Genomic DNA, 13,617 nt, shown 5'->3' with positions numbered 1-13,617 from the left:
GGTTCTGGCCCACCTTCCTGCTTTTAAGTAGCTAAGTTGATACTGTTCACATTTTAGACTACGAAGTGTAGCCAGAGAGTTTAAATGACGAAGTTGCATAATGAAGTTGAAGGTCCAGGGATAACTGAATCTTGGTCTTCTTGCAAATATCTTGTACTCTGTCAACCGAATTTATAAGTTGAATAAATTCAATTCAACAAACATTAAAACCCTCCCTTGTGCAGAACGTTGTGCTCAGTTGGATGTCATTTTGTCATTCTTGGTGTCCTCATTAGCTTTTTCATGTTAAGTTTGGCTTGTTGATGGTTGTTGGTTAAGCAGCTCAGGTAGCCACATGTGGCATCAGTCTGAAATCTCTGTACTGAAGGTTGAACCTGTGACTGCTCTGTAGAACATCAGTTTTATGTGGAAGCTGATAGTATTTTACTGTCTTCAAAACACATGCTGGATTCTTTAAGATTCAGTCTTTGTATTAACAAAGAGCTTACTCAAGGACTAACTTCCAACTTTACATTTGTGGTAAAATTTAGTCTTCCTATGTTTTGGCAGTGTTTTTTCTGATTTTGATTCAGACTTATACATTTTTCTTCAGAGTTAATACCACTTTGTAGGATTGTACTAATCCAGAAAAATAATCAATGACATCTTACTGTTGTGTCTGTTTTAAGAGTATAGTTACATACATGTAATACCTTTTAAATGTACAACAAATATAGCCACTCTTATTTTAAAGGCTTCCTGCCTTTAATCAAATGAGATTTTATACACACACACACACACACACACACACAGCATTTTACAGATTTTAAAGCACAATATATTAGCTATCATTAATTAAAATAAATATTACTGAAACATAACAGGTGTGTTATAAATACTTGCTGATTAATTGAAATGCTTGTCTTTGAATTTCTGGCTAGTAATGGGCAGACCAGTCACTGATCATTGATAAAGTCACATTTAGTACTGCTTAGGTACATTGGAAAGATAAAGCTAGAATGAGGAAATGCAACGACCCTGTTGCATCACAGCACCCCACCCCAAAAGTAACCCCAAGAGAACAAGATTCACTAGACAAATAGGTCAATTCTCATTTCTTATGTCATAATTTGTTTATAAATTTTCCTGTATGTAATATATTTGTTCATGAAACATGGCTTTTTCTTTATATGTATTAATTTTATTTTAATATTGGTAAAATTGTTGAAATAAGATTTTATTGAGCTGTGTGCAAAAAGTTCTCACCAGGTTTTATTGCAGATGAAAGTATCCTTGATAAAAGCTTAGGACTAAGTAACTACGGAACTTAAGTCAGATGAAACACCAGATAAAACATGAGAACTTCTATCATCTCTTTAAAATTAAAGAACACAAGAAATTCATAATAGTGTTACTTTTAATTTCCACACACAAAACAAAAATCTTTTTATTTTGAAAGACATTAAAAGTAATGACTAAATTTAAAGAAAAATATTTCTAGAAGTATATAAATGGGATTTAAAAGGTATATTTGTCTGTTACTCCATTGCAGATATCAGAAAGGTATCAGCAAGATGATTATATAGTGATATAACTGAATAGATTTCTTCAAAATGAAAATCATTTAATTTTTGCCTAACATGAGGGGTTTCTTTAAAAATATTTTTTCCTTTATAGCAAAAGAAGCAAAAAAGGAGATAAAAATGGAAAAGGCTTGAGACATTTTTCAATGAAAGTATGTGAAAAAGTTCAGCGCAAAGGAACAACTTCGTATAATGAAGTGGCTGATGAGCTGGTATCAGAGTTTACCAATTCAAATAATCATTTGGCAACAGATTCAGTAAGTAGATCATAAACTTGACATTGAATATATTTACTGCAGCAACAATATTACCTTCTTTAAAGTATGTCTTAAATTTGGAAAAGTTGAAAATATTTGAGAAATCTCCTGCTTTATTCTCCTTAATTTCAGTGTTCTAGATACATTTTTAAAAATCTTATAAAATTTAGTTTTCCTTTTGAAATCAATATGTCCATTATTTCTCCATCATATATTTAGAAAACTAATAAAAGTGCTAGGAGAAACATATTAAAAAACCACATTAAGATGCTCCTTATGGAAGTTCAAGCTGTCAGCACTGGACCTTGATCACAAACCTGATGTCCTGGGTATAACTCCTGGCACAAGCATTGATGTATAGAGTCTTCCTCTTCTTCTGGAGCCCCTGGGAAACAGCCTAGGGGTAGTGCCTACTTATGGATGCAGAAGGGCATGCTTCAGTGACACTGATGGCAAGATGGGAACATCTTTAGGGGAAGTAACAGCAGTGGGAGCTCAAAAACTCCTGAACATGGAGATATGGGTGCCACCACACAAGTTCTAAGTGAGCTGAAGAAAATAATACTATTATGAATTTCTTGTGCTCTTTAACTTTAAAGAGATGATAGAAGTTCTCATGTTTTATCTAGTGTTTCATTTGACTTAACTGAAGAACCACAAACATGCCTGCTTACATCCATCTGAATATATAGATCAGTGAGTTATGGTTATTGAGCCATTAAATATTAATGTACCAAGTACCTTGTTCTCTTCTTCACTGTAAGATACCCTAATGGAGGGTAGCTTTTTAAAATTTATCTTGGATTCTGGTAACAGCAAATATAGTTTGGCAGAAATAGGTAGGTTGCTCTGTGAGGATTTTAAATATTCTTGGTTTTTAGATTAGAAATTTTAAAAAATTTTACAAAAAATTAAACCCAGGATATGTCTTAGTCTAACAATCATGAATAAACCCTAAGTAAGCATAAATTAAAAATAATTGAACACAAGTTTTAAATATTTCTTTGTCTGCCACAAGAACTTGCTCTCTTTAACAACAGAATTTTGAAATCTGCTCTGAGATCTTTTTAAGAGTCACAAAACATATATATAATAACAAAATTTTAACTCAACAGCCTTAACTGGGGTGGAGTATATACATGTCCATAATTTCAGGAACCCTTATTTTGTTTTCAGTCTTTTAATTTTACATATCTGAAATGAATTTTTAAACAGGATTTCTGAATTAATCATCAGTTGTCTTCTCAGAATGTTGGATATCTTTATAGTACTAGTATGAGTAGTAGTACTAGGATATATGTTTGGGACACAGCATCATCAAAGGTAATCAGAAGGATAGTCTAGGTAACAGTTCACTTAGAGTGTACAAAGTAGTGTACAAAGCAAAAAACTGCTCGTTAGACTTGTTATAAATTGAGGAGATGTTAGCATAAACTGAAAACCAGGTTTTATGTGAAGTTTTGGCATTGATTTGATGGATAACCTGGCACAGAGTTAGAAAGCATCTACAGAAGTGCCACCTACTCATATTGGTCACATAGGTATGGAAAGAAGTGTTCCTAACATAGTCTGAACCTGAACCCATTAGGTTTGATCAACCATGTGAATTACTCTTAGAGGTATGACGTTCATTTTCTTCTGACTTATTTTTTTGCCCTCTGAGTGCACAAAGAGCTGATAGCTATCTCACACTTTGGGTTTATTACATCCATTAACTGTCCACATGTGGTGATGGCAGTTCTGGAGAATTAGTCTGTGATTAAAAGCACATGGGTCTTGTTGAGAACTTTAGTAGATGTTAACAGATAGTCTGTAAATGAATAAATACTCCTGCCAGTGTGTCCATCGTGCTAGCATTCTTTGTAAACATGATGTGCTTAGAAGTATCAGCTCCGGTCCACAAGGCTGAGTAACATAATGCTGTGTGTGTTTGTGTCTGCGTTGCATGCGTGTATGTTCGTAGATACAACCCTTCAGATATGTGCATGTACCCTTGCATGTATGCTATGTGTATATACGTGCATGCAAATACTTACATGTGTGTGTACTTGCATGTTCATGCTTCATAACCTCAGCTTTGTCGGAAATTGATCAGAGTGAAATAACTGCGTTTTCCCTCACATGTAGATGTTTTTATTAGTAACTAAAGAACTTTACTGTTTCATTAGAATACATTATTTTATTTATGGTCCTGCTGTCCTCCAGGAACATCCAGAAATCTTTGCTATTCCTGAATGCTAACATCTGAGTTTCAGTCTCAAAATGACCTTGACAGTGTACGAATATAACTAGTCACCTTGCTGGTGTTCACCCTTCTGTAAACGCTGACAAGTGCAAGCGTTCTAGCATTATCCATCTACGATGGATAATGCTCTGTGGTCACAGGTTTCCAGCTCTGAGTCACATTTCAAGGACGATTTGGAGTTATTTATTGGTAGTAGTATCTGCTTCAAGCTGTAACTTCCTGCCGATGCTTACCTAACGTCATTCTGGATGTTGCATGTTGTTGTTGCTCAGTGTGTCATTCCGTCAAGTGTGACCAATGCCTTAAAGTGACTTGGATGATGAAAGAAAAATTTCCTATCATTAATATTTGAGGATAATGATTATAGTAGAAGACATTATTATAGTGGAGGGGTGGGGAATCTGTGGCCTCAAGACCTTCTAAGTTGTTGAATGTAGCCTTTTGACTGAGTCCAAGTTTTATAGAATAAATCCTTTTAATAAGGGGATTTGTTCTGTGAAGTTTGGATTCAAAGGGCCACTCTTGAGCACCTAGCGGGCCACATGTGGCCTTGAGGACACAGGTTCCCCACCCTTGCTTTTATAGTGCTCTTGGAAGGTATTGCAAAACACTTAGTTCCCCACAAACCTTTTTTAGAATATTAACTATAAATTTGCAGTAATGTATCCAATTTTAATCTTGAGTTTGTAATACCTTGCATTTACTTAACAAAATATGCTGTATAATCCCCCAGATGATTACATTTATTTGTGATCTTTTCTTATAAATAAAATCTTTGCTGTTATAATTATTTTTTAAAATAGTCTCCATATTTAAGACGGGAGAGGTATCTGGCATCAAACTTAACTGTTTTACTTCCACAGTTTTTGGTTTCAGTTTTTCTGTTCTATTTACATGGTTATAGTCTTTGAATGTGGTATTTTTTCCTGGTTCTACTTGCTTCATTATGCATCAGATCATATAAATTTTCTGTGCTTCTGTGAATTCTTCATATATGTCTTTTCTTACAGCATAGTTTCATTTCATTGCATTTGTGTATCACAATTTCTTCATCTGGTTTGTTTCTTTGCTACCACAAAAAATGCTGCTATCTCTGGTGGTTGTATGTTTGACAATTTTCCCTTTATACCATTATTTTTTGAACTTTGTATTTCCTGTTGCCAGTTTTCACAAATAAAAATACTAAATAATTGTATCACAGCTCTATGAGATTTTTTTTTGGTCTTCCATAATTTTTCACAGATTCCTTTCCCTTTTGCCAGTATCCTGTCATAAATGAAAGTTCTGCCTTCATTTAAACTTTCTGGCTCAATGGTACCTTTTTTAGCAGGCTTATGATCAGAAGAATATTAGACGAAGAGTTTATGATGCCCTCAATGTGCTAATGGCAATGAACATAATTTCAAAGGAAAAAAAAGAAATAAAATGGATTGGACTTCCTACAAATTCAGCTCAAGAATGTCAAAACCTAGAGGTAAGAACAAGATAATTTGTTTTTAAATCATGTAATTATATATTTTCTTATTTCATTTGTGAAAGAATAATTTTAATCTAATCTTAAAATATGTTTTCATTATATGTATATTTTTCATACTTTGTATTATTTTCATGATTATTTAGAAATTGTTTACATTTAATTTTAAAATCTATGTAAGAAATACCAATAAATAACTGTAATTTAAAATATAGTTGGGATATATTAGGCAATAAATAATTGTTGGTTGATTTATTTTCATTTTGTTATAGAAACTAGAAAAAATTAGCTATAATTTGTTGAATAAATATTATTCATCTATAAAGTGGAGAAAATAACACCTCCCTCCCAAGGTTTTTGTGAGGATAAAATGAGATCATATTTGTAAAGGGCTTTGCAAACCTTAAAGCACTACATGCTAGCTATTACTATCACCATCATCATCATTATTAATCAACTTAGTACCATAATTTTTGGTAAAAAAAAAGCATTTAGAAACCAGTCACTTGACATTTATTAAGTACCTATTGTGTTCCAGGCACTATATTAGGTGCTAGAAATAAAAACACAATAAATGGAAACAACCCCCTACTCACAAGGATGTTATGATCCTGATAGGAAAGAAAACAGACATTTATAAACATACATGGAAACTATAAAGAGAAGAAATGCAAATGAATACAAAGTAGTTAAATACAAGGTGGTTTAAAAGGTAGGGCTTTTACAGTTGAGGTTCATGTAAGGTGGTACTTGAACTGAATCTTGAAAAAAGAGGGAACTGTAAGACCATGATGAGCAGGTAGGAAAGAAATTTAAAATAGCAGAATATTCCAAAATAATTGAGAATATTTTAAAGTTGTTTCCTGTTTTATCAGTATTTTTAAAATTCTGAATTTAGTGAATATCTAAAAAATTAACATTTCCATATGTAAAATAGAAAAGAAAATGTAAATGTCCTATGAAAAATTGTTAATTTATTATGTATAACTTGCTTTTTTAAAGTATATAATAAGCTCAGTGTTACTTTCAAAACTGCTGTACTTATCTGTGTTTCCTTCTGAACTTCCTTCTGTTTTGTGCATTTTAAAAAATGCTTTAGTGACCCTGTTCCATTTCTTTTTTTGGGAGAAACTGCTACTGCCCCCCCCATTCCTTCCAAATTTCTGCCCCAAATGGAAAAAAAGAAAATAAAAAGAATCCTTTAATAAAAATTCGTAATCAAGTCAAACGCTCACACATTTGCCATGTCCAAAAATATATATCTTATTCTGCATCTTGGGTTTATCACTTCTGTCAGTAGAGATAACATGCTTCATCATCAGTCCTATAGTCATATCTGGTCATTGCATTGATCAGAATTCTTTCAAAGTCATTTTTTTCTTCCATTTATTTTTATGATTTGTTTTCAGTGTTCTACAATCACTTCCATATATCTTAGATTTTTTCCCCCTCCCTCCCCCTCTTTTCCCCCTTCCTTCCTACTCCCTCCCCAAGACACCGTGTCATTTTATATAGGTTCTATACTCTGATGCTTGATAGTGGTATGGAAGTGACATGGGGTCATCCAAAGTTATACCTGTAGAGCATGGGGCATCTAGGTGGTGGATAGAGCATCAATGTCAGGAGTCAGGAGGACCTGAGTTCAAATCTCACCTCAAGACATTTGACACTCACTGGCTCTGTGACCTTGGGCAAGTAGCTTAACCCCAATTGCCTCATCCTGCATCATCTCCAGTCATCCTGATGAATTTCTGGTCACTGGATTCAGATGGCTCTGGAGGAGAAGTGAGGCTAGTGACCTGCACAGCCCTCACTCACTGAAAAAAAGTCAAGTGCAAGTTATGTCATCATTTCTCTGATGGCATGGTCTTCTTTGGCAACTAAGGATGAACACGTACACACATATGTTCCTATTAAATACATTTTCACCTTAGTCATGTTGAGTAGAAGAATTCAAATGAATGGGAGAAACAGTAAAACAAAACAAAACATAATACAGAAGTCATTGGTCTGCTTCATTCTGCGATCCAATTCCATAGATCTCTCTCTGGACATGGAAGGCATTTTGCCTCAGAAGTCCATTGGGAATTTTTTAGGTCCTTGCTTTGCTATGAAGGATTAAGTCTACCAGAAAAATTCCTTGCACACTGTGGTTGTTACTGTGTACAATGTTCTCGTGGTTTTGGTCCTTTCACTCAGCATCAGTTCATGTAAGTCTTTCCAGGCCTCTCTGAAGTCTTCCTGTTCATCATTTCTTATAACATAATAGTATTCCATTACATTCTTATACTACAACTTGTTCAGCCATTCCCCAGTTGATGGGTGTCCCCTTTATTTCCAGTTTTGGGCCACCATGAAGAAAGCTGCTATAAATATTTTTGTACATGTGGGACCCTTTCCCATTCTTCAGTTGTTTTTCACATTCAATTTTTTCTGCTGGTTCTGTTTACCTTACTTTGGGGCATTTCACATAAACCTTCTTGGGTTTCTCTGAAACCATCTCTTTCATCATTTCTTTTAGCCCAAGATTATGGCATTCATATTACAGTAATCTATTTGACCATTCCCTGTTTGATGAGCATCCTCTCGGTTTCCATGATGACATTGCAGACCCCTAAAACTTTTCACTTTTCACTCACGTAGTTCCATCTTGTATTTTGTAGCTTATTTTTAACCCAATTTTAGAACTTTATGATAATTTTCTGTTATATTTGCTTATTCTACCCAGCCAATCATCCCAGCCAGTAGGGATCTTATTAGATATCTGACTTTAGTTATCCATCATATAAGCTATACCTCACAACTTTGTGTCATTCTCAGATTTAACAAACTTTCCTTCCTTGCCTTCGTCCAGGTCAGTGGCAGAAATGTTAAACTGAACAAGACTGAAAACAGATCCCTGTGGCATTTTAGCAAAGATCTTGCCTTCTTCGTGCCACAGCAGCTCAGCATCTGTTAATCAGCACACCGGTCCAGCCATTTAGTCAGTTTTAAATCTATACAAATCATACTATTCTCCATGTTTTTCACTATGCTTCTTAAAATTAAATTTCATTTTCAGATCTCAGTTCTCTTACCATGTTGTTTTGGGAAACTTTGCCAGATGGCTCATTGGAAGAGCAGTAATAATAATGCCAATTAGCATTTGTGTAATGTTTTAAAGTTTGCAAAGTACTTTACAAATGTTGTCTCATTCTATCCTCACAGCACCCTGGGAGGTAGATGATGTTATTATCCCCACTTTATACATGAGGAGACAAGCGTCAGCATTTTCAGTGCCTTGCGCAGATCCACACAACGAGGAAGTGTTTGAGTCTGGATTTGAGCTCAGGTCTTCCTGAATCCTGGTCCTGTGATATGTCCATGACACCACCCTAGACCACTTCACACATACACACACAGTCCTTTTTGTTGTCCTTAGCATTTGTCATTAAGTCTCAGTTTATTCTTAATAATAGTAACATTAAAACACTCTTATGTACCTTTGGTTATAATCTTCCTTCTTGTTCTTGCTCCCAACCTGATCTATTTTTAAAAATTATTTTGTTGATGTTTTATTTTGATGTAATAAATACTACCTTCCAATACTCAGACCTCATAAAATACATTTACTGAGTAAGAAAAACCTTAAAGAAGTAATAGCCGGTTAATACACATCACTTTCTATTTTTATAGTTTACAGATTATTGGCAAAAGGGAGAATGTATGCTTTAATTTTAACTTAATCCATCTGGTACCCAGATTGTGCATTATTTTTCAGTTCCATTAGGCAAAACTAGCCAGTTTTACCTCCTTTTTCTGTTATCTGTCTTTATTTTGTTGTAGTTGTGGTGTGATTCATCCTCCTTGCTTTGTGTTTTACACACTTCTCTGAAATTTGCATGGTATTTTGTTTCTTATATTGCAACACTGTACCATATATATACATATATATATGTACACACATACCTATACTATAATTTATTCAGCTTTTCCTTGATCCTGAGACCCATTTTATTACAGATAATGCTAGTATGAATGTTTTTGTACATACACACACATCTTTTCTTGCTGTTTTTTACATTTTTGAGTTATATAAAACTCATTTGTGGAATTGTTTGGGTCTTAAAAAATTTCAAATTGTTTTCTAGAATTCAAAGCATCAGCAGCAGTAGATGTGTGTCTTTCCACAGACCCTCCGTGTCCTTTTACCATCTTTTCTAATTTGAAAAGTGTGAAATATTTCAGAGTAGTTGTTTCCATGATTTTTAGTGATTTTGAACAGTTTTTCAGATGGTCAATCATAGTTTAATTTTCTTCTCTTGAAACTTTTCAAATCCATGGATCACTTTTTTTTTAGGACTGACTTTTCATCTTTGTCGGCTTTTTGTAGGTTTTCTTGCCTACCATCTTCAAATCTGAATTCATCATGGATTCTATTTGGTTGCTTTAGATACATTTCATTTTCTTCTTCATCAGAATCATCTGTGATGGGACCATAATGATTTTTGGTTTGAGCCTTGCATTTTTCTTGAACCTGCTTCCCCTTTAGTCTTATGGGGTCATGTATGTCTTGTCTGAATTTTTTGAAAATGATAATCATAAGAAACTGAAATTATTCTGTACACAATTAAAATGTAAAACATCTATTCTTCTAGCTATGCCCTCTCATTAAAGTAGAAGTTAAAGTTAAGAATTAAACTTTGTCATGGCATGTTGTTTTTTAAATTGATTTGGGGAAAATTTTACTCTAATGGCCATAAATATAGATGACGAGCTGATTATATAGCTATTGAGGTAATTAAGGTTGATTTTATGTTTCTCTCAGATCATTTTCCTCAGCAAGTCTGAAAAACTGTGTGTCCAACCTGTCTGTACCCAGAAACAAGGACTTGTGGCATGTGAAAGTTAGAAACAAGGGGATCTATTCTCTGAGTTTTCCTTAATTTGACAGCATATGTTTCTTTAAAAACAAACAAACAAACAACTCTTGCATGAAGATCTTCCTTGACTGCTGCTAAGACAAGCTAGATACCAAAAATAAAGATTGGAAATACGAAAGATCAAGTGTTCTGATAGTTAACAAATTTAGGCTGAAGTGCACAGAAATAGCACAGAATAGGCCAGCAATTCTAGTGAACGGTATTTAGTGGGGCCCTGGAAGAGACAGAAGGAGAGCCAGGCCAAAGTAAATAACTTTTCTTTTCCTTGTGGGGAAACTGTGAGATTAAGGCAAGAGAATGTCTGCACATGGGGGGGTGGTTCTTAGTAATGTCATCTTCATTAACAACTTTGCTAACATAGCTCACTTTTATGTCATCTGATTGAGCCGTCACACTGTTGGACGTGCTCTACTCTACTAGCTACTAAAATGTGAGCAGTAGCTTTCAAATACAGGTGGGTACACTGTCCTTCCTGCTCACATGCTATCGAGAAATGAAGTGACAGCCTTATTAGATGAAAGTTCTTGCTGTCGCAGAAAAGGGGATGAGAAAGGAAGCTGAGGCACATCTTTATTCTTTAGTCTCACATTGATGCTGTTTGTAATCCATGTTTTAAAGATAGAGAAGCAAAGGCGAATAGAGCGGATAAAGCAGAAGAGAGCTCAGCTGCAGGAGCTGCTGCTGCAGGTATGTGGGTGCTGCTTGTGGTGTGTGTGTGTGTGTGTGTGTGTGTGTCCTGTTTCCATTGCCCTCACTTCCTCGGTAGAATACTTGTCATTGTTTCAAATACTTTAGGGACTGGAGTTGTATTAAGCAGCTGTAGCCCCCATCACCTTCTGCCTCTTGGCCTTTGGAAACAATTCCGCTTCTTGCTATGTAGATTGGCCTTTTCTCACAGGAGTCTCTTCACCCCATGAAGGACTTACGTTGAGAAATATAAATGTTTTACCCCTACCATCTGCTATCATTCTGGACATAAGTCAATATTAAGCCTTCTTGATACTAGTTACAATTTAGGACTCTATGCTGAGTCATAGGAGCCTCTTCTGACTACGCCATAGAAGTATCAGAACTTGAAATACATTTCTGTTTAAGAAAGAGAAATGTAGCATTTAAATAAAATCCCTGTATTTGCAGTTGTTTGGGTCATCACTGGGGGTTTGAATGCTTTTTGAACATAATGAAATCTTTGTATAAAATCATGTGAGTTAGAGAGTTACAGGGTGATTGAGCCAAATAACCTTTTTTGCCTTTGATTATTATAATTGGTGTCAAAATGCACTTTGAACGATACAATAATGCCGTTTTCTCTACAGTCAGATAAACTTCAAATAGAGCCAAAAAGGGCTTTGAGACTTTTATCTTTCTCAGCAGAAAGCCTTAGCCATTATTATTGGTTGCAAAAAATTTTAAATATGTATAAATACATAATTCAAGCTTAAATTACGTGATTTTTGGACTGTTTAATCATTTATTTTCTGAATGATAATATCCTTTGCCTCTTTGATCGATTTCCCGTACAATTTACTGAATTTTTCATAGTACTAATAATACCTTACATAGTTCTTTACATTTTATAAAATGCTTTTCTCACAAGTGTATGAGATAGAGAAGAGTAAATATTATTGCACATTTTTAAGATGAAAAAAGGTTTACAAATATTAAATGACTAGCGCATTGTCCCATTAGCCCAGGAGTTAGATTCAGGGCCCTGCCTCCAGATCTGGTTCTCTTTCCACCATACACTTTATCATCTTCACAAATGAAAGGAATAATCTCACTGAAAGCAGCTTTTTGTTTTTTTCTGCTTTAATTTTTTTGTGTAATATGTATGACATAGGACAGTTAATTCTACAGGAATTTGATTAATATTCCAAATGATTGTTCTTACTGCTTTCATCTTCTTGGTCTTATGTCTGAGAAGAGAATGTAGGAAAAAAGAGAAAAATCAAAAGAGAGGACTAGATAAAGATAGAAAATGGAGTTGAGGAAACAAAATGTTACTAAATGGCTCATGTTATGATTATAAAAACTGGGTGAAGATTTGGGGAACATAGGGTAAGGACGGGTTTGTGAGTTAAACTAGACTTTGTCTAATTTAGATAATGGTTAACTCTAAGATCTTGGTAATTAACTCATTTGACCATTTACTTAAATCACTTCAATATCTACTCTGGTAAGAGACAGACGTATTCCTAACTAACTTGTCTCTTCTTTCTCTTGGTATAGATGATTTGCCAAGAGTTCCTAAGCTGCCATCTTTCCCACTTCTCACCTTAATTTTCATTTTTCTCATTTCACTTCAGTTCCCATTGATTCCTATATCTTACAACCATTCGTATGTCTTAACATAATTATCTATAGTTTTCATTCACCTTTCCATTGTCCCTAGGTGCCTTCCATAGGATACCAAGAATTGCGTATGGTAAAGATTGTCTTACTGAAATTGGCTCAAAACTTTCAAGTCAAGCTTGTTGTTTCAAATTCTAACACTCAGAACTGTTTAAAATTGACCACTTTTAACTTCACAGTTAACCCTAAAGGTGCTATCTTAAAGACATGACCTTGGGCAGGTCCCTGGTGATTTTTGCTAGATGGAAAGGATGGTAATTGGTCTTAGGAAAGATCCCTGTCCTGTGTAACATGTCCCTTACATGTTCAGCCAGAAGGATCAGATTGAAAAAAGTCCCTATTGTTGCTTTTCCTAATTTTTTTTTTACCACAATCAATAGACTAGTAATGACATAGCAGCCTAATTTATTTGGCACCTTACAGTTCACAAAGCATTTTTCTAACAGCAACCCCATGATTTAGGTAGCTTGTGCCCACAAAATACATGTACAAGTTGTCCCACTGAGGTTAAGTAGGAGGAAGAGAGTGCAGGTCTGTCACGTGTGGCCATGAGCAGGCAGGGGACAGGAGGCTAAGTATACTTACTGAACTTTTTTTGTTCTGGTTAAGGTCATCAGAAGTGTGGGAAACAGCTTCTGTCTTCACTAAAGAGGTGGAGTAATCTTAACCACCGTCGTGGTCAGATCAGGAAACAGCCCATTAGATGGGCTTATTTTTTTTTTATCCCCCAGACTCCTCTTTCCTAGACATACTGTATGTATGGTTAGTTTTTCCTTGTGAATTTATGCATGCATGTTCTATATGG

At 34.8% G+C, this 13,617-nt stretch overlaps 1 protein-coding gene across 41 annotated transcripts in view; it reads left to right on the top strand.

The window, feature by feature from the left end:
* Nucleotides 1–13,617, top strand: part of TFDP2 (transcription factor Dp-2) — a 179,909-nt gene that overhangs the window by 134,025 nt on the left and 32,267 nt on the right. For 23 of the 41 annotated variants that reach the window (XM_072618161.1, XM_072618160.1, XM_072618159.1 and 20 more), the window contains 3 exons: nt 1,657–1,819; nt 5,392–5,538; nt 11,079–11,147. In XM_072618161.1, coding sequence (XP_072474262.1) covers nt 1,657–1,819; nt 5,392–5,538; nt 11,079–11,147 — 379 coding nt within the window. The remainder of the gene's footprint in view (nt 1–1,656; nt 1,820–5,391; nt 5,539–11,078; nt 11,148–13,617) is intronic. The other 18 variants (XM_072618162.1, XM_072618146.1, XM_072618148.1 and 15 more) reach the window with 3 other exon arrangements.

Source organism: Notamacropus eugenii, chromosome 6, assembly GCF_028372415.1.
Source record: "Notamacropus eugenii isolate mMacEug1 chromosome 6, mMacEug1.pri_v2, whole genome shotgun sequence".
Taxonomy (NCBI): domain Eukaryota; kingdom Metazoa; phylum Chordata; class Mammalia; order Diprotodontia; family Macropodidae; genus Notamacropus; species Notamacropus eugenii.
The sequence above is the reverse complement of the archived record's forward strand: the minus strand, read 5'-3'. Positions and strand labels throughout refer to the sequence as shown.